Source organism: Centruroides sculpturatus, unplaced genomic scaffold (assembly GCF_000671375.1).
Source record: "Centruroides sculpturatus isolate CEXI.00-Female unplaced genomic scaffold, Cexi_2.0 scaffold256, whole genome shotgun sequence".
NCBI lineage: Eukaryota > Metazoa > Arthropoda > Arachnida > Scorpiones > Buthidae > Centruroides > Centruroides sculpturatus.
This window is the reverse complement of record NW_019384583.1, coordinates 76,359-99,577: the sequence shown is the minus strand read 5'-3', so window position 1 is coordinate 99,577 and position 23,219 is coordinate 76,359. Positions and strand designations below refer to the sequence as shown.

Genomic DNA, 23,219 nt, shown 5'->3' with positions numbered 1-23,219 from the left:
CATGATGAATGGATGAGACATAGAGTAATAAATCCATCATATCTTTATATTTTTCTTTAGAGTGGACTTGCCTCACTTTCAAAATCAACTCACAATAAATATCATTGACAATATAAATTACTAGTAACAAATTTATACTTATAAGATATCTATTGTGAATTGATTAAAAACAAATTTTATGTTAATTTGTAATAAGAATTAATTTTAACTATTTTTTTCACAAAATGGACTTGCTCTACTTTCAAAATTAATGGCTTATTTAATGGTAAGAAAAAAGTTAGATAGTAAGCAAGCAGAAAACAGATGAAAAAAATGTAATGTAGAATTGTTGATTTTTTTTTTTTTTTAATTTAATAAAACAGTAATCACTAAGGGGTGATTGCAGAGACAATGTTTAGACTCTGAGGGTGGTTTAGAGATAGTCTAGATTGTGATTCAGAAAAATTACATTGCAGAGATGATGATTCTCACTTGCCACAGTTTAGACAGTGTTTAGAAACCAGTAATTTGATCTACTTTCTAGACTCATGTGACAGCAGATTTAGATGGTGTTTTAATTCGAGTGGAAGTTTTGTTCATGGAAAAGCTTAAATAAAAATAGATATCGTTTCTTGGTAAATATTGTAAACAGTATGAATCAACAAAATTTTTCATTAAATAATTGCATGGATTGAAAATAATATAATTAAATACTTTAAATTTGTTTTAAATGTTCCAATTCCGATATTCAAATGGGTGAAGATTTAAAACTACAATTAATTTACATCAGATGCATTTATTTACAATTTAAGTATCACGTCTGTTATAAAACATTAATGTCTTTTGGGGTCATTATTGTTAATCCCCTAGTCAGAATGTTCTGTTAAACAAATGAGACAATTTTAATATTTATCAAAACCTTTCTATAGAAGTAAAAAGAAATATAATAATAATAATAATAATTCTCCCGTGGTCACCACCTGGTCGTGGTGGGAGAGCCCAGTAATTTTACTGATCCATAGGGCAATGCAGCTGAAGCTCCTGGTAGGGACACCCATGCCAGTAAGGTCTATGGGAGGAAATGAAGCTAAGAGTGACCCCACACCCACATTCTGTGGAGATATTTATCATGGTAGTAACCAGATCAAAGTGTGATACCGGCTCGGACGTCGCCTGGGTTAACAAGGTCCGCATTCATGGGCTAGGCAGAGGCTCACGTTCGAAAAATAGGCCACAGTCTCCCTTGGTTACCAATGGCAAAAGCAGCACTGGCCCAAGCATGGCTACTGCAATCCCCTCAATAGATATGAGGAATCAATCTAGTTTTGGTGTTTTTGTGGCGATGCATCCACAGACCACAAAGGCTAGAAAACCACGCCAACGGATGAAATGGACAATAGAAATGAACGAGTTTATCATCCATACTTACTACGCAATCACAAAACTCAAAACAAACATGACAGCATACAGACAACAACTACATCATAGATTCACACAAAAATATCCTCACCTCACTGGGTTGTCAATCAAAAAAGAACAATTATACACAACAACCTTATCTCACAAACAATACTTGAACTCATTGTAGACTGCATATGACCGAAAACGTTAGAATTTAATAAATACGGTTGCATATTTAAAGGTTTTCTTGAGTGTGTTTAGTTAATACTTGAACTTATCAAACAACAGGTTGCTGATCAAATACATCAACAGACAGAAACATTTAACATTATTAATGAAGATCATGTAACTTGTCAGGATAATCCAGCAACAAGCATTGATAATAACCCACATACAACAACTACAACTAACGATACTACAGACACTTTCTCATCCACCACTGATAACATAGACATAGATTTGGTTAATAAACTCTCATTTATATTTCAGGAAACACTCACTAAATATACTGGTAGAGATCCCACACAAAGACCACGAATACCAAAAATCAACATGTCAAAGGAAGTAGGAAAAACATTAAATTATGTAAGCACTCACTCACTACCAAACTACATTCATTCAATTTCTACACTCTCAGACATTCATACATTAGTTTATGCTGGGGCAGTCACAGTAGTAACACACCATGGTCTGAAAATACAATCACAGACAGACACACACAAAACACAATTCTATCACAAGCCTGCCTGGCAGAGACGAATAGATAGACAAATAAATAACATTAGACAGCAATTAGGCAGGCTGACACAATACACTAAAAACAACATAACTTAAAAAATCAAACATCTTAGCATTTCCAGCAACGAAGTATTTAATAAAAAATATAATAACATTTTTTACTATTTTTAATAAGTCTTCTTCAGTTAAAACAAAAATGAATGTAAAATAGAACGCAAGCAATACAACTGTTTAAAAATTTGAAATTAATTACAACAAAATAAAAATAAAATAAAACGTAAAAACAAAATTAAAGTACAATAAAATATTAAGAAAATTAATCGTTGTAGTAAAGAATTCAATAAAATATTAAGAAAATTAATCGTTGTAGTAAAGAATTAAATTAAATAAAGTATTAAGAAAATTAATCATCGTGGTAAAAAGATTTCCATGCGCAGGATAGACTTTCTGCATCTCTATGATTGATGCATCCTTTGTCAATATGGGCCTTGTAAATTTCAAGTTTTCAATATGTTTAAGTACTTGTTTGTTGGTGGCAGTCCTAATTATGTATGCTTTGTCCCAATGTACAGTACATTAATATCTTGATGTTCAGCAAAGGCTGCAAGGATGGTACTGTCCAAGTTTCTAGTAATGAAATACTTATGCTCTTTAAGCCTCTGTTTTAAAAGTCTCATAGTGGCACCAACGTAAACGAGATCTGAATTAAAACGGTGATCACTTAAAGGAATAGAATACACTCCTGTACTATTGTTATGGTTTCCTTTCTTCTTATCATTTCATAGAATTCTATAAATCGTAGGATTACGACAATAAATAATTCTTAAATTATTATTGTGAGATAATTTTTTAATCATCGAGTGTAGGAAAGGTATATAATTGAGAACTACTCTTCGTCCTTGGTTCTTAGTTGTAGGTTGCTTATTTGTTTGATTACAATATTTATCAATAAGGGCGTTAATTTCACTTATACGATATCCCTGTTGTACAGCTATTGTATGAATGTAATTTAATTCTGTGTGTCAAACATACTCATACAGTAAGTATAGGCCTGCTTTATCCATGATCGAAAGGCTGCATTCTTAAAATTCCGAGGATCAAAGGAATTTTTCGGAATAATAATAGGTAGATAGTTAGGTTTTCGATAAATATCTGCCCAAATTTCACCATATTTACAAGTGATAGTTAGATCCAGAAAATTTATGTTAATGTCACTTTTTTGTTCCATTGATAAAGTCAAACCATATGGGTTGTTATTAATTTTGTTAAGAAAACATTGAGCACTATTGCTATTCCTCCAAATGATGAAAACATCATCCACATATCTGGCATATACAAGTATGTCATTTATAAAGACTGGCAGTACATTACTTTCTAATCGTCGTAATACTAGTTCACATAATAATGGGGATATCGGGCTCCCCATTGGAACCCCTCTTTCTTGTAAATAAGTGATCCCTTCAAATACAAAAAACGAAGTATAACAAATTAGGTGTGCAAGCTCTAAAATGTGTTGGTGATACTTCGTTGGATTATTAATGTTAGAAAAAAGGAAGTCTCTCAGCTTGCAAAAGCAAGGCGGTAATTTTATAGATGGAAATAAGGATTTAAAATCCATTACGGTCATTAGTTAGCTGTTTTATTTATTGATAAGGCCTTTTCTGTAATAACTCGTCAAGATATTCCTTCCGATAAAACATTCATCCATCTAGAGCAGTCCAGTGTTTCTCAACCTCTAATGAATCGTCGCCCCTTCAACGTAGTATCGCCCCCTTCAATAAAATTGTTACATAGTATCACCCCCTTCACTACAAAATTTCAATGCCGAGGGACAAGGCTAACGCCAAATTTGTATTGCATTGAATAGACTAGTGACTAATATAATGTTATTTGTTTAATTGTTGTACGATATAACAAATAAAATATCTAATTATTCTTAATATAATGTTTTACTATATCGCCCAGAAAATTGTTTTTTGCCCCCAAAATATAAATTGTTACTAATCGCCTCCTCAGTGTGGAAAAACGCCCACATGGGGGCGATATCACCCCCGTTGAGAAACACTGATCTAGAGTGTTGAATTAGGTGGCCAATCATGTCATTTCTCCTTTTCTTTATCATTTTCAAAATCTCGTTCTTCTCTGTTGTCTCTTCCAAAACATCCTCATTCCTCTTTCTCTTTGTGGACAGAGAGAAAGAGGAATGAGGATGTTTTGGAAGAGGCTCTTAAAACACACACTCTGGATTTTAGTAGTGCCATGCCCTGTACGTCATAATTTTCCTGTTAACAAGAGAGTTATGCTGGTCATCTGTTAACTTCATTCTGGGGAAAATTTTTTAATTGAAATCACGTGACTTCCAGTCTAGACTGGAAGTTTGTATATATTTAATTGGGGTTTTCTGCTCCTAATTTTTCCATATCTGGTTTTATCTTTCAACTATTTAACTCTGATCTTGAGATTAAGGAAGGAGACAGACAGGCAGTCACAACAGACAGATGGTTGCCAGTGGAAATTTATAGGTCCCAAAAAATTGCAGCTCAAATAGCTTTTTGCATCAAATTTTCATATATTGAGTACTTTTAAATTAGGGTCACACTGTATGTCATTGAAATATTGAAATGAAATTAAGTTTATATTAATTATATATTACTTATATATTTAATATTAATGTATAATAAACTTTTCAGAGTGTGATACATTGATACTCAACCAAACAACCAATTTATAGCACATAATCGTGCTATAAATTTTGCTATTATTAATGATTAGATATTCAATAATTTGGTAATAAAGGTAAACATTATGCACCATCACTTATCTAAATTAATAATTATAATTTTTAATAGTTCTAAATTATTTAATATATTGTCTGGAAAAAAAGAACTAGCCTGAAGCGGGATTTGAATCTGCAACCTCTGCTTTCGTGTGGTGTGTTTGCCAGTATGTCCAAGCAATTTTTTGGTTCCATATTGGTGTAACTGGCAAGCGCACTACACTATAAGATGTGGGTTTAAATCCAATTTTGGGCTAGTGGTTTCTTTCAGACGATTCTAAATTATTTAATATATTATTAAAAATTATAATTATTAAGTTAGATAAGAGATGGCACATAACATCTATCTCTAATACCAAATTACTGAATATCTAAACATTAATAATAGCAAAATTTATAGTTTGATTAATTACAGCTATTGTTTGGTTGAGTATAATATTACTATTTAACTGTAATATCAAGCACATGTGATTGTTGTATTGAAAATCATTGAATTTAAATGATGGTAATTCATTAAATTTTAGAAATTAAGAAGGCAGAACTGCAATAATACTTGGAGAAAAAATTGTTTTATATTGTACATTTCTGATGCAAAAAATGCTTCTAAGATTAATTTTGATTTATATATCCACAAATTTACGTCTAAAATAAATAATCATAATAAATTTAAAAAATCACTCATTTATTATAGTTAAACATTTTTCAGAAAAATCTTATCATGTCAGATTAATGAATAAGAACATAAAAGCCTTCACAAATCTTTTAAACATGAGATATCTAGAATACTCAATTTTTGTTAAATTAAAACAACAGAACAGTCCCCTTTTTTCCTTCTGTTAACATTTAAAATATTTAAATAATTTACGTTTAGAATATTTTGAAAGGGTTTTTATGTTCATGTTGATTGTTTATGCTAATACATTTGATCTTCAAAGTAAATTTATTAGACAAATCATCCCAAACATTTAATTGTAATAAATTGTAAACCTTGAATTTTATCAATATTAGCAATATTATGTCACTTAAATCTGAATATTGTTAACCAAAATACTTATTCCTTAAGGAAATGTTTCTAAAGCTGCAATTTCCAATCGGGTATGCATACCCCAGGGACACGTACTTGGTGGTTTAGGATTATGCGAAAAAAAATTAATAATGGAGGATGTATTATATGAATATTCAGATTCTGTGTTGAGGCCTTTGGTGACACAATGCTAGGTTTTAAGTAAAAATATAATTATATTTTTTATTATTTGATTATATTTATCAGTGTCCTTTCTCCAATGCTTTTCAATTAAAAAAAACTGTTATACAGAAGTGTACAATTACATGTAAAATTGATCAAAGTGCCACGTTTGATGAACATGTGAATTAAAACTTAGGAAAATTGGTTGCCAAGAGGTAAATCCAGAAAGGTTGGGAATTGCTGTTCTAAAGGAATGAGTATTATCCTAGCACTTAGTTTATTAATATTTGATATTTTAATATTGTATCAAATTTCATACAATTCTTTGATTAAAAATAAGCCTTAATGCTTGGCAAGTCGGAGGAAGTGGGTTGTATTCTTCTAAAGAACAAGGAGTAATTCGTGTTTGATGTTATAATAAATATTAAAATATATTTCTCTTGGTAGCTGAAATGTGTGCATGTGTGTATTTTCTTTTCTTTATTAACAAATACAGTGAGTGATTGGTTAACGAACAAATCATATAACAAACACTTTCGCGAAAGATTTTTATGTTCAGACAACGAACACATGATTGGGTAACGAACACTTCACAGAACAAACAAGAAGAAATGATGTAAAATAATTAATACCGATTGGTCTTTCCTTGTCTTCAGACCACAATTCAAAACTTTTTGGAGCACAGGAGACGTCGACGTTGATGCTCAACCTGATATATACTGATCGGATAGTATTCCTCTGAACTTTTCTCCCTTGTAATTCCAGCTTTTTATTTTTTTGACAGAAACAATTCTTTTATAGTATTCGTGAGACTGTCGGGCAGGCACTCATTAAGTTTTGCATTGGTTTTTATTTTCGAATGGTGAGATTATAATAGCAAAGATAGAGAGTGGGAAGATAATGTCTGTTGTTGCTGGGCAGTATGGCTTGAACAGGTCTACAGTAGACCACAGTTCAATCTTATCTAAGAAAGATTCAATATAATCAAGAAGACTCAAGCAGCTTAAGAAGTAACAAAAATCACATCTGAGAAATAAAGAAATTGAAAAGCTCATAATGGAACCTGAAATGGATCTGACAACAGAATGCCAAGAACTCTCAATGAAGAACACCAAGAAACTCGACATGTTCTGAAAAAGAGAATTAATGTTAATATCTGCTATTAAACATTTTTTGAAGAAGTGGGATGATGTCAGAATGACAGTCTTAGAATGACATCCAAACCAGGTTAGGTTAGGGGGATATCTACAATTACAATGCTATTAATTACTTCTGAAAAATCTTGAAGAGAGAAAAACAATTGACATTGGACAGATTCTTTACCCCCACAAACAGAAAAAACATGACTAATAAGAATACAAGACTACATATATATGTATTTTTACTATTACATATAAATAAATGTAATAAATAAAAAATATAAAAATATACTTTTTTATTTTTTGGATATTTTGTTTTTTATTTTTTGGAGTTTCCGGAATGAATTAATCAAATTCCCATAGAAACCTATGGTAAATTAATAATTGGTTAACAGACAATTTGGATAATGAACAAAGTATTGGAATGGATTATGTTTGTTAACTGATCACCCACTGTACAGTGGTTTCTCATACTTCGAATGCTTCACAGTTCAAATGCCAAATTTGGCAAAAGTTTGTTTCAGAGTTTGAATGATGTTTCAAAGTTCGAGTGGCAGGTGGAATGAATAATGCAGAAGGATAAAATAAGCTTCTGAACAAAGATTATACTCTCAAATTAGCAATAATGTGTTAAAATTCACAATTGTTATGATTAAATCACACATCTATGTTAAGTAAGAACAACTGTTAAAAATAGGTAAAAACTTTGTTCAACCCAGTATCATCTTTACTTATTAATCATGGCATTTGAGAAGTGTGTGGAAGCAATGAAGTCTAACTAGTAAGAGGAAGGCTTGAAAAAGGCTAAGATGAAAAAGGAACTTTTTGTGAAGCATGAAAGCAGTACAGGTGGAAGATTGATAGGCCACTTTGGTGGTGATGTGTATGTAAGATGCAAAAGTTGATGGTGTGTGACCAGTAAATGCAATTTTCATTTTATTATATATTATTTATGTATTTTATTTGTTTTCATATTTTAATTTATTATTAAGGCACTCAATTGTGTTATTTTTACCTTAAATTATGTGTATTTTCCTTTTTTAAGTTTATTGAAATGGGTATTGTTTAGGATCTGGGAATGGATTAACTCACTTTCCATTATTTCTAATGGGAAAATTGCTTCAGACAGAACAATTGAGTTTGAACAACTTCCTGGAATGAATTGAATATGAAATATGAAACAGCATTGTATCTTGATTATATTTTGCTTAGACTTATTCTTTTTCAAAAAAATGTTAACAACTTTTCAATGATATAAAGTAATTAGCAAATTTTCTAAAATTTAAATTCTGTTTATATGTTAAATTTCAGCTATATCAATTAAGTTTTTGTTTCATTTAATTTAAAATTTTCTTCCAAAACTTTAATAAATATTGTTAAATTTTATAGGTCCAGTATCAGCTAAAGATATAAGTAGCAGACTAGGTATATCCGAATTAGTTATAAAATCTGTCTTAGTTCAACTCTTACAACAAGGTTTGGTTGGAAGAGAGGAAAGAAACCCACCCTTATGGACGGCTGCCCAAATTGATGAAACTGTTAAAGAAAATACCACTAGCAGGATTTTAGTGAATGCTGTAGCAGAAGCAATTGTAAAACATCTTGCAGACTCTCAAATTCCAGTGAATAGTTCTGACATTGCTGAAACACTTGGATTTCGCAGTAAGAAGGAGATTAATCCAATATTGTACAGGTTACAAAAAAAAGGTATTGTTAGGAAAGTTAATGATGTTCCACCCCTTTGGTGTGTAAGTGAAGAATTTCAACAACAAAATGAAACCCAAGGTGCTGACATGTCCCAATCACTTAATCAGTTAAGTATTGAAGCTACTAACTCTTTAATGAGAAATATAACAATTCCACCTCATTTTGCTTCAAGACTCGGAATCTCTCTCTGTAATTCTGTAAATACAAGCATGATGCGGATGTCTTCACAGGCACAACCATTTTCATCACTGCCAAGAACTGAATATGTACCTCCACTGAATAGGCCACAATCTGGAATATCTCAACAAGGTTACAATTTTGTAAATGACCGTGATCAGTCTTATTGTAAAATTGAATCTGCTGAATCTACAAATACAGTTTATGGTAATGAGGCAACAGGCACTGAAAATAATGAAACTACTGGTTTAAGGAAAAATCCTCTTAGCATATTTCATGAATATGGTCAAAAGACACGCACAGAAACAAAAGTTGAAATAGTATGTTCTGAAGGACCATCTCACAACCCAAGGTAAGCTTTAGTATATTTTACTTTAAAATTAAACTCAAGTAAAATAAATTTATTGAGAGATATTAAGTCAAAACAAAACTTTTTAAGTTAAAAATAATTTTTCTTTTTACAATAATTCTGTAGTTGTCATTAATGTAGTTGTTATAGTATTATTATAGTGGTGTTGGTAGTATCTATCATTCTTGGCTTATATATTGGTGCCTAATGCTATGCTGGACCAAGGCCAAGATACAGAATACACCATTATGTTTATCTACTGTTTGTGCATGTATCTGTTTAACAATTTCCTTGTAACATCTTATCTATTTCTATCGAGAGCCCAGAAAGTTTCTTATTGGTGTATTACATAAATGAGGGTTCAGTTAGTGCCAGGCCTGGACTTTACGCAGGCAATAAGTAATGAAAAAATTGTTAATTAATGAATCAAAAATCAAAAATAATTACTTTATGTAATAACAAAAAATCTATTTATTCTTCTAAGCCCAAATATGTAAAATAATAAAGTTAGTAAAATTCAAAATATAATAAGAATATATTTTATCGAATTCAAAAAAATTATTATATATATATATACAAGAAACTTTTCCTGAGGTTTGGGGACTTATGAATTAAATTATAACTATTGTAGAATTATCTCTACAAAACCAACAGGCAAAAATATGAAATGGAAATCTGTCAAAAATTTACAAGGAAATCTTACAAATTAGCTCAGCCTAACCATCATCAAGAAACTTTGTTGTCAAGGAAATTTGATAGCCTTAATTTAACCTCACTTGATCCTTAGCATAATTTCATTTGATCTCAAGCTTCATTTCCTTCTTATAGCGCGGTTGGTGCATTACATATTATGCCCACTCAGCTTTATTTTACATACTTATTCATTAACATTCATTTAATTCTAGTAATCTATCTTTAAGTCATGTCATCACCATTACATTTAATCTCTTATAATTTTTTGTTGTGCCTTTTGGTAACAATTTGGGGCGGGAGATCATTCTTTTAACTTCCTGTGTAAGTCTCTCCAAGATGTCATTTCTGGGTTCAGTGATGTACTTGGTTGCCACTAGCAGTTGTCATAGTAAGGCGAGTTTAATCTGAAAACATTATAGTTAGTAAATTTTTTGCTGTTTTCAAGGTTATTTTTATGTGAATTTATTTATATTTGCAAGACAGCTCTGATTTAGTGAGTTTTAGTTCTATAATTTTTCCCAGGTGAAGTATAGTAATCTATCCTTAATGAAATAAAATTCTCCAAAATAGAATAATGAACTAAAAAGAATCCCCAAATAAAATAAACTGGTTTGGAGTTGACTTCTATATCCTGACTGTGATAAGTGTTTAATAAGGCAATTTTCTGCAGTGCCTCTGGCTAGAAATGTAACGTGAAGCAATTTTTCTTTAAGTTACATTCTTAATCAATCTTAATAAGTCTTAAGATGTTTGTAGATTTTTGTGTAGTAATATAGTATGATGCCTGTGTAAGAAAGATTATGGACAGAATAAGTATCTTAACTGTTCTCTACAAGTACAGATAAATAACATCTTATCATTGCTGAGAAATATATTTAATAATATATTTCTCAGCAATGATAAGGTGTTATTTATCTGTTTTATGATTTGCTGGGTACTATTTGACATTACAAGTACAATAATACCCCAAACTTACGCAATAGGTGGGACCGAGCGATAACCGCGTAAGTCAGGATATATTTTCGCAATTTGTGTAAAATCCAAATCTGATGTATGTAAGCTATAAATGTTCTTGTTAACCTTATTTCGCCTTTTGATTCGTTCACAGTTACAAGAAATCACCACATAGTCTCTCAAGTATCTGTAGATATAACAAACACACCAAGTTAAACACCAAGTTAGAGATAAGAGAGCTGTCCGTTCGTGGTTACGGACTTTGCCCTATTTGGAAATGGAAAGAAGGAGAAAGCAAGAGGTCAAAGTGTGAAAAGAAAGGGTAATAGTAAAGTTTGAAAGGAAGGCATGGGAGGCCCCATGGGTGCCTGTATTACATTTATTGAAATAAAACCAGAAGATTACAATATGTTTACATAATATTTTAAGTGGTTGTCATAGAATACAAACTTTGAAGACTTGTGACAATTACAAAGCAGCAGGAAGCAGTTGATTTACAGAATTGGAAGGTGCAACCCAAAAACCAAAGGGTTACCAATGACAATGATGATGAGAAACTAAGAAGGAAATAGTTGTAATTGTTACCAGACAGTACAAATTTTAAAGATAAAGAGTACATTAACACATTTGTAGCGTTTTTGAGGAGAGAGGCCAATAGAAAATAAACACCAATCGGCATAAATGGATCACCATTCCGAACAAAATTAAACGGAATTGGCAGCTGGGGTACAACAAAATGTACCGGACTACAGATGGTGGCCCAACCGATACCAGCAGAAATAAAGCAGCGTTACAATACATTACACAGCACTGCTGGTGTTTACAAGAATGTTATATAGCGTACATTTACCATAATTATTTTACCTGTTTCCTCACCTCCTGTTCCACGAAAGGCGTATCTTTAGGCTGTGGCTAGTTAGTTGGTAGAACTGGTGGTCTCTCTACTGAAGCCATTGGTGCTTAGAGTCTTTGTTTTATACACAAATTGCGTTAGCCTTCTCCACAGTTTTTTGTTGCTAAATACTTCCGCTGGGTTTGGTGGCCAGTTCTGTCCCTCCATGAGACATGCGCCTATGAACGGGAGTCTGTCGTCGTCGTATTTTGAGCATGTGTAGAGGAAGTATTCCACTGTGGCCTCACTGGACTCATCACAGTCGCAGAGGTTGTTGTCCATTTTACCGAAGCGGTGGAGATAGGCATGAAAGTTGCCGTGCCCGGTCAAAATTTGGGTAGTCTCGGCATTTGGAGTGTAGTGTGTGGCCTTGACACGGTGAGTAATAGATGGAATGAAGGCGTAAGTTTTCCTCCCTGTGGCTGCATTTTCCCATTTGTGTTGCCACTCATTGATAGCTAAGTTGGTAAGCTGGTTTTTTAACCATGAATGAGGAAGTTTCTTGTAGGATGGTTCCCTGTTCAGGATGCGAGACTTCCTAGCTAGTTTATCTGCTAGTTCATTACCAGCTTGCCCTGTATGCCCAGGGATCCAATTGAAGTGGAGTTTTCTGATCTTGCTGAGGTTGTTGGCTTTGGAGATAAGATTGGCAGAAAGGCCGATGTGCCTCTTGCCATTCGTGAGGATACTAAGGGCCGTTCTACTGTCCGTGTAAAGGCATATAGTGCCCTTGTACTTGTGAATATAGTCTGTAATATGGTTGATGGCTTTGAGTATCGCCCATAACTCAGCTTAGACATTCGTGCAGTGGGCCGCCATTTTGGAATACGCCTGATATTTAATCTTGTTTTCGTTATCCATTATTGCGACTCCTGCTCCCGTACCTTCCTTACCCCTTGAACCATCCGTATAGATGCACCATGTTGCCCAGGTGTGGTTTTCCTTGGGATCGAGACATACAGTGTACCTTTGTGTCTCGTGAGGGTGGTTTGAGTCTACCTTGTTTTGATTTGTACCATCTAGGCCGTTTGCCTGAATGTCGGCCATGATGTTTGACAGGCTCCTGGTGATCATTTCCTTAACCTTGCTGATATAGGTGTTGTTGTCCTGCATGGGAGTTTGACCCCTGGAAATAAGCCAATACCAGGCGGTATATAACAAACACAGAAATAAATAACACAAAATAAACTGTAGCTATGCGTCGATTCCACGCGGCATGTCCGAACATGTAAGCTAAACAAAAGTGTGGAGGAAGTGAGTAATCAAGAGTTGCGTGGCATTCAAACAAAAGACGAATCGACGAGATTTGAAAGTCGCGTAACTCTGGGTTCGCGTAAGTCGAGGTATTACTGTACTTTATTTCTCTGGCAAGTTCTGAATAAGGTATAGATAGTTATCTGATATAATCTGGGTGGGACAATTTCAAATAACTGATTAAATTTAGTATGAAAAAAATAAAAAGATAACATTTTTATTTTATTTAAGTTATTCAGTTTAAATTTTAATACAGTATTAAAAATAGGTTAAGGCATAAAAATTTAATACATACAAACTGTGGCATACCTATGGGGGGTGATGTGGATGTTGTATCCCCAGAGGCTTTAGGACTAAATTTAAACTAAAAAAAATTTGTCTTAAACAACAAATCTAAAATTACATTTTATTAAAGAATAATTCAATATCATTCAATTATTTCATTTATTATTAAAATAATAAATGAATGTTTTGTTATCAATTTCTTACTTATACAGTGGTACCTCAGGATACAAAATTAATCCATTCCAAAACTGAGATTGTATCATGAAAATGCCATAAGGTGATTCATTTTTCCACATAAGATTACATGTAAAACTAAGTAATTCGTTTCAACATGAAAAAAACACTCAAATTAAAGCTAAGTAGTACATAAAAAAAAAAAAACTATAGTAAGGGAAACACTGAAAAATGTGTTTTGTAGTTGTAAATGTATAAATAACCAAACATCGCATAACCCGATATATATCTACACACCAACCGAATGCCGAAAATCTATCAGGCTAGTATAAGGCTAATTATTAAATGAATTACGTAACCAATTTGGCTTTAGAGGTAAGCGTTAGGCACCATCTCTTATTAACATTAATAATTATAAATAAATTAATTAATTTAAATAATTTAGAACCACTGGGAGAAAAAAATCGGCCCGAATTGGGACTCGAACCCACAACTCCTGCTTACCGTGCAGATGCATTGCCATCGATGGTTATATAGTTAGCTTCTATACGCTGGAAGAGGAGATAGGACTGGAGGTCTGGATAGCGTAACTGGCAACGCATCTGCATGGTAAGCAGGAGTTGTGGGTTCGAGTCCTGCTCCGGGACGATTTTTTTTCTCCCTGCGGTTCTAAATTATTTAAATTAATTAATTTATTTATAATTATTAATGTTAATAAGAGATGGCGCCTAACGCTTACCTCTAAAGCCAAATTGGTTACGTAATTCATTTAATAATTAGCCTTATACTAGCTCGATAGATTTTTGGCATTCGGTTGGTGTGTAGATGTATAAATAACCATAATAGAATAATAATTGATAAAAAAAAATGTAGTTTTATTTGCACTTTACCTTTGAGGATAGACGACGGCAGAAGTATAAACTGATGGTGGAAGAGAGGGAGAAGGGAAATTATACTAAAATTTAACTTACATAACATAATGTAACAATAACTTAAAAATAAGATAAAAAAAATTAGTGTTAAGTTTTCTGTTTTATATATTTTTTTAAAATTTTTTATTTGCTGCTTTTTGCTTTCTTTCCTTCACTTCCACCAGCACTTTCACTGGATAGATATCACTTGGTAAAGTATCTATCCAAAGAGGTTTGGCTTTGCCTACTTTTTAAAATGTTTCTAAAATGACTTAGGCAAATGTCATTACTCTGAGCAGCAATACAGCCAATGTGAATCTTTTTGGGATGTTTCTTTCCAATAAAATCAGTCACTTTCTGATAATATTTAATATACCTCAAGATTTCCTTTATCGAGCGAGATCCTTCCATGACGAAGCAAACACGTGGACTGAGACCAATGAACAGAAGTGAATAAAAAATGGCAGTGCAAACTAATGTAATGTCATATGGTGAGTTTGGAACATTCAAGAACATTTGTTTGGAGAGTATATAAGTGATGACAAATCACTTTTCAGAGCAAAATCTTAGTTAAACCATTGCATACAAATGAGAAGAAATGATGAAAGAAATTGTTTAATTTATTAAAAATTAATGTTAGTCTTTTATTGCAATCTACAACATACTGAGGAAATTTTGAATTCAAAGTAAAAATGTACAGAACTCAGATAAAAATTATTTATTACATTTCTTTTTTGAAAAAGTCACTTATTTTGCTTTGTTTTACAGTTTTATCTTTCTTATTATTCTTAATCCCGTGCTTGCTTGATTATCATGAGAATAGAAAAATTGCTTCAAGTTACATTTCTAGCCATGTCAATTTTGTTTCTAATATATGAAATTCTTTACTGTATCACAGTGAAGCATTTGATTCATTAGAACCATGTAACTGATTGTTCATGTTTTCTATTTGTACAGTAATAAATAAAAGTGTTGATAAGGTGATAGCTCAGTAGCAGCCTACAGAAGATTTTTGACAATCGTTATTACTTATAATTTGTCGAATTAGTACTCACTGAAATCATTTCAATTGATCTACTTTCTCAATAATTGATTTTTGGATAATTAACACTCTACTGTATTTATTTTTTTAGTGCATGATTTTGTATGTTATAGAGGAGAAGGGGATATTATGGAACACTGCGGGTATTATGGAACCACCCCATTTCGAACTGATAATAAAGGCGAGCTGTAGCGGAATGTGGCTGAACTGAACTAGGCAGACATCCATAGCAAGGGGAAAACCCGTTTTACTTCGGTTAAACAGTTGTCTGTATTTAATCAGCAAATTTGTTTTTTTCAAAATTCGCAAGTTTTGAATGCTAAGTGAATTTAATTATTTTTAAAATATAAATCGTGTAGTTGTAGGTTCACTGGTGCATGTATTCCGTTCCAGAGACTTAGGGGTACATATTAATCTGTGTGATGTTCACGTTTTTTAAATTTTGGTCTCGACAGACATAAGTTAATTCGAGATGGCGATGCGTGAAATACGGACCCCTTTGGTGCTTTTACAGTAATATGGAACTCAACTCCTCCGAACTCTCTCTTTGCAATCAGACATTCGTCCGGAGCAATTTGGGAAAAAGACACTAGGTAGAAAGTCTGAAAATATCGAAAAAGAGCTGCTGGAATATATATTGTTGATGGAGGTCATATTTTTCTATTATAAAAGCATTTTTGCGATAAAATACATTGGAGTAAATAATTTTGTAATTATTTAACATTTTTTGTCCTTTCCTATTTGTTTTTGGCTACATTAAAGCATTTTTTTGAAAATATACAGTAAGGTTCCATATTACCACCCGATTTTCTCTAAGCCTACTTTCGGACTTTTTGTACAAAAGCCTTCAAAAACCATACTTATAATTACACTAGCGAAAAATCCAATTAGGAACATTTAGTTTACTAGTTACCAGTACTTTTCGCACAAAAAATGTGGGTGTAGTTATGATACCTTGTTTACAATTCACTAAAATGTAATTGGGGTTCCATAATACCACCTTCTCCTCTATGTATTTGGAAATCTGTCTATTATGTATGATTTTGTTTGCTTTGTCAATGAATGTGATATCTGGTCTGGATTGTTTTGTTTGTAATGATAGCTTGGTTATAGTATAATTTGTGTATGTGTGTTTTCTATGACCATATGAGGTATATATTTGAAGTTTGATTGCTGGGTTTATAGTATGTGTTCATATGCAGCTTTTGATATACAGATAGTCCTCAGTTTACGCTGTAATTCTGTTCCTACAAAAGCTGGTGCAAATCGAATCTGCGTAAAATGAACCCATATTTACAGTGAAGTATAGGGTTAGGTTCTACATAAGTGAAAAATAAGCAAATAATTTAGTTTATTAATACAAAATACATATATTATAAATTTAATTTTTAAAAATGTATTTTATGATAAAATAAAATGAAATGTTTTTATTAAAAAATCATAAGAAAAACAAATGATATTTCAAAGTTTTGGATCTCTTACATTTTTCGGAAAAAAGTATCCATTTGTAATTGTTTAGATTTTTGTTTTCTTTCATTAATAATTTCGGAATATGGTCGAATGGATGCGATAATGCTCCTTTTTAAATTTGCACTTTGCTCCCAATCATTGTGTAACTCACAAAGTTCATCCATCAAACTTTCCGTAGTTGAAAGGATACGCTAACCCGAAATAGAGCTACAGACGAGCGGAGACACTGATTGGTCGACTGCCAGCTGCATAGCACATATATAAGGTCAGTTTGGGCAGAAAAATTGAAGTTGGTTTCGTCTCTCTAAGGAGTGTAAGATATCATCTGGCTAATAAGAAGGTATCGTCTGGTCAACAAGAAGTAGATTTACAAACAACAATTAACACCTCAATACTACTTCCAGCAGTCAAAAGATTTTAATAATCTAACGTTTTCGGCCATCTTTTAGAGGCCCTCTTCAGGATGAAACATTAAAAAACAGTTCTATCTTTTGAAGGATTCTAATAATCGAATACAGCTGTGTTCCGAACTTTTAAATATTTAAACGATGCGTAAGATATAAAAATCGTTACGCTTACAAGACAAAAAATTATTTTAAAATAACGCTATACATAAATTATTATTGTAGAGTTGTGAAAATTAGCGCTATGTAAACACTGCTATACATTAAATATTATTAAATAGTTGTGAAAATTAGCGTGATGTAAACGCTCTGATTTCTTATACATAGCAGAAAGATTAAAAATAATTAAACTTCCGATTATTGTTGTGCCTTGTGGCAATGTAAATAATATTTCCACGATTGTGGAATCGGAATATAATCGGAGTTAATGCAGCTTCCCTTTATGGTTTCTCTATAAATCTCAATAGCCTCCAACGAGCGTAAGTCGTGTCGGTCAAAGGCCCTATGTAAAAGAGTAGCCTCATCCCAACATGGGGAAACCCCGGGCTCGGTAGCATACCGTGCTAGAGCCGTATTATACTTCTGCTTCGACACATCATATTTGTGGTCCCGTATCCTAGCCTCCAGGGATCTGTATGTGGATCCAATGTATGTTATCCGACGATTGAAACGTTCGTCATTCAAAGGTATACGGTACACCCCCGGCGCTTTTTTGTCATCGGACTTGTCCTTAGCATTAGATAAAAGTCGGAAAATATTCTGCTTTCTCTTATATGTTAAGCGCACATTCACTTCCTTAGCGATTTTACTAAAAATTCGATGAAGGGATGGTTCGTAAGGTACAATCACCCGTTTTTGCTGTGTATCAATAGTCCCCGTGTTGGTGGTAGTTATTGTAGATTGCTGCATGGTAGAAAGCCTGTCTATTAATGACTGTTGGAACCCATGTGTCGATGCTGTACGTTTGATGTTTTTCAGTTCTCTGTAAGTATCGGAAGTTTCAGAGCAGTGGGAATAAGCCCTTGAGACTAGGGCCCTAAAAGCTGATACCTTATACGTCCACGGGTCCGCTGAGTTACGAGGTATAAAGAGAGGACAGTATGTTGGTTTGCGGTAAATGGTCGTGGTTATATTATTATTCGCTGTGTTAATCTGGACATCTAAGTAGTTAACTTCTGTGCGACTTTCTTGGTCTAACTTTAGAGTTAAGCCGTAGGCGTTTTTGTTAAAGGCTTCTAACACTTTCTCTATATCAGGTTTGGTTTTCCAAATAATCAAAATATCATCCACATACCGCATGTAGCTAAGGATATTGGATTGAAAGCTTAGTAAGACCTTTTCTTCTAATTTTCGTACGACGAGTTCGCATAGATCCCCAGAGACTGGGCTACCCATTGGTACGCCTCTTTTTTGGATGTACGTTTGACCATCAAAGTAAAAAAAGGAGGAATAGCAGATTAGATGTGTAAGCTCTAGTATTTGTGAATGGAATCTCTGGCTGTCAGTTGTTGTAGTGAGAAAGAAATCTCTTAGCTCACAAAAACATGGTTCCAATCGAATGGAAGGGAACATCGATACAAAATCGAATACAGTAAGATATTCGTTCCCATTTAACTTTAAATTGTGGAGTTTTGCGAGTAGTGCGTTGGAATCGGACACAGTCAAGCCGTATGAGTTAAGATGATTTTGCAATAAGTGATGTATACGTTTCTCTAATATGAAAGTGGGAGATCTGGCTTTATCGATCACAGGTCTTAATTTATGCCCGGGTTTGTGTGTTTTGGCAAAAGCGCACTAATTTCCACAACTCTACAATAATAATTTATGTATAGCGTTATTTTAAAATAATAATTTTTTGTTTTGTAAGCGTAACGATTTTTATATCGCACGCATCGTTTAAATATTTAAAAGTTCGGAACACAGCTGTATTCGATTATTAGAATCCTTCAAAAGATAGAACTGTTTTTTAATGTTTCATCCTGAAGAGGGCCTCTAAAAGACGGCCGAAAACGTTAGATTATTAAAATCTTTTGACTTCTGGAAGTAATATTGAGGAGTTAATTGTTGTTTGTAGTATATCGTTCCAGTTTACGTGTGTTAATTTTTTTGTCTGATCTATTCATGGCGACGCCAGCCAAACTCTACAGAAAAGCTGTTCTATCTCTAACGAGGATAAGAGAAAAGCTGAAGTTCTTGATTAATTGTCAAAATAACGGAGCATTCCCGATGTCCATCTTTTGTATAAAACTTCCGTACTGATGTGAAGCCCTTTTGCCTAAAGTACGATTTTTGTGCCTCAGAAAAGCTATTCGAAGCACTAGACGCCTTATGTACTATAAACTGAAACAACTCATCAATCTTGAGGAGAACATTTATAGACAAGATTTTACCATCCTGCAACATGTGAACTCTAGAGTAATCGATCTGGAAGCAAGTGTCAAGCGTAACTTGCAACGTAAATATGATAAAAAGCTCAGCTGGATATTAAAAATACAAAAGCGGCGTCCTAAACCTCAGTTCAATAACGTTATAACTTGTTGGGACAGCATATCTCCTCCAGATTACTTCCACAAGGCGTTCGAATTTGGTCCTATGTTCGTGCCTCAGTCGGCTGCAGCAAACCCGTTTTCCTTCATTCCCAGCATAGAGAAATTACTTTCCAGAGCAAATACTGAGTTTCCGGACACCCGCAAGGACTATCTTCGATGGAAGGCGTTGATGGCAGTTGAAAGTTACAGGCCGGAACCCGAAGTACACAAGTTCTGGAGTTACGTCAAACGCAGTAAGAAATGGCTCCAATCTAATAACATCACAATGGTCAAATCTGATAAAAGCAAGGCAGTCGTCATCATGCTAAGGGCAACATATGTCAGCGCATTACATCAATATATAGTTGACACGCAATGTCAACCCACTGACACCTCATACACAACGAGGCTGCAAAGTCGTGTCGGTAGATTCACGTGCACTGTCCTTGCCACAATCTTAGGCCTTCAAAATGCGGTAGTTAGCTCCCCTGACACCCCCCGCCTTTTCGCTTTTGCCAAAACACACAAACCCGGGCATAAATTAAGACCTGTGATCGATAAAGCCAGATCTCCCACTTTCATATTAGAGAAACGTATACATCACTTATTGCAAAATCATCTTAACTCATACGGCTTGACTTCCAACGCACTACTCGCAAAACTCCACAATTTAAAGTTAAATGGGAACGAATATCTTACTGTATTCGATTTTGTATCGATGTTCCCTTCCATTCGATTGGAACCATGTTTTTGTGAGCTAAGAGATTTCTTTCTCACTACAACAACTGACAGCCAGAGATTCCATTCACAAATACTAGAGCTTACACATCTAATATGCTATTCCTCCTTTTTTACTTTGATGGTCAAACTTACATCCAAAAAAGGGGCGTACCAATGGGTAGCCCAGTCTCTGGGGATCTATGCAAACTCGTCGTACGAAAATTAGAAGAAAAGGTCTTACTAAGCTTTCAATCCAATATCCTTAGCTACATGCGGTATGTGGATGATATTTTGATTATTTGGAAAACCAAACCTGATATAGAGAAAGTGTTAGAAGCCTTTAACAAAAACGCATACGGCTTAACACTAAAGTTAGACCAAGAAAGTCGCACAGAAGTTAACTACTTAGATGTCCAGATTAACATAGCGAATAAAAATATAACCACGACCATTTACCGCAAACCAACATACTGTCCTCTCTTTATACCTGTTAACTCAGCGGACCCGTGGACGTATAAGGTATCAGCTTTTAGGGCCCTAGTCTCAAGGGCTTATTCTCACTGCTCTGAAACTTCAGATATCTACAGAGAACTGAAAAACATCAAACATACAGCATTGACACACGGGTTCCAACAGTCCTTAATAGACAGGCTTACTATCAAGCAGCAATCTACAATAGCTACCACCAAAACGGGGACTAATGATACACAGCAAAAACGGGTGATTGTACCTTACGAACCATCCCTTCATCGAATTTTTAGTAAAATCGCTAAGGAAGTGAACATGCGCTTAACATATAAGAGAAAGCAGAATATTTTCCAACTTTTATCTAATGCTAAGGACAAGTCCGATGACAAAAAAGCGCCGGGGGTGTACCGTATACCTTTGAATGACGAACGTTTCAATCGTCGGATAACATACATTGGATCCACATACAGATCCCTGGAGGCTAGGATACGGGACCACAAATATGATGTATAGTACGGCTCTAGCACAGTATGCTACCGAACCCGGGGTTTCCCCATGTTGGGATGAGGCTACTCTTTTACATAGGGCCTTTGACCGACACGACTTACGCTCGTTGGAGGCTATTGAGATTTATAGAGAAACCATAAAGGGAAACTGCATCAACTCCGATTATATTCCAATTCCACAATCGTGGAAATATTATTTACAGTGCCACAAGGCACAACAATAAACGGAAGTTTAATTATTTCTAATCTTTCTGCTATGTATAAGAAATCAAAGCATTTACATCACGCTAATTTTCACAACTATATAATAATAATTGATGTATAGCAGTATTTACACCGCGCTAATTTTCACAACTCTACAATAATAATTTATGTATAGCGTTATTTTAAAATAATAATTTTTTGTCTTGTAAGCGTAACGATTTTTATATCGCACGCATCGTTTAAATATTTAAAAGCTGTATTCGATTATTAGAATCCTTCAAAAGATAGAACTGTTTTTTAATGTTTCATCCTGAAGAGGGCCTCTAAAAGACGGCCGAAAACGTTAGATTATTAAAATCTTTTGACTGCTGGAAGTAGTATTGAGGTGTTAATTGTTGTTTGTAGTATATCATTCCAGTTTACGTGTGTTAATTTTTTGTAAGAAGTAGATTTCGTCTCACTAATGATAATTTGTGTTTGCTGGAAATGCTACTGTGTTGTAAGGCGTTTTCCTGAACGAACTGATATGGGATATGAACTATTCGCATTCATTAGCACTCTGGATTTGGACATTTATTGGACTATTAAGTTTAATAACTTGACTCATGGAAATGTAAACGTTTAGTATTTTAATATTAATTTAATGCAAATGTATACATACTCAATAATATTAAACAGAAAAAAAAAATATATTCAATAAAAATCTTTGTTTTAACGAATGCACAATGTTCTGGCTCAGTAAATATGTCAACACTGAAACGAAAATCAGTCTGGCATAGGGAAAATCTGGGAATTACACCACGAAATGGTGAATTGTGCAGTGGCATTATTGTGAATTGGCATAAATTGAGCCGGTGTAAACTGAGGGCTACCTGTATTATGTTTGCTATTTGGTTATTTCAATGTAAGTAGTCCTATTTGTGCTAAAAGCTTGCAACGCGATGTGATGTATAATTTTATGCCTTATGGGCATATCTTAGAAGTGTCGTCTGTAAATGTTATCTTTTAAAATGTGATTTCTGTAGGTTTTTGTATTTATAACTTGTTCTTGTAAAGCAGTTGTGAACTCTTCTGTCCCTCCAAAGTGGCATCCATGAATCAGCCAGAAATTTGATGCAGTTTTGTCAATGTGATCCTAGCTGAGATTGTAAGCTACATTGAATCCAGTCTGTTTGATGATTAGATTCAGATCAGCAGTGTAATGTTTTCATCTACAAGAATTACAATTTTGTATAGCTGTGATATTTCTTATTTTCTGTAGA

General features: G+C 33.7%; 1 protein-coding gene across 2 annotated transcripts in view; it reads left to right on the top strand.

Annotated features, from left to right (window-relative positions):
- LOC111624512 overlaps positions 1-23,219 on the top strand; it is a 215,903-nt gene that overhangs the window by 160,222 nt on the left and 32,462 nt on the right. For both annotated transcript variants that reach the window (XM_023367367.1, XM_023367366.1), the window contains exon 4: positions 8,609-9,455. In XM_023367367.1, coding sequence (XP_023223135.1) covers positions 8,609-9,455 — 847 coding nt within the window. The remainder of the gene's footprint in view (positions 1-8,608; positions 9,456-23,219) is intronic.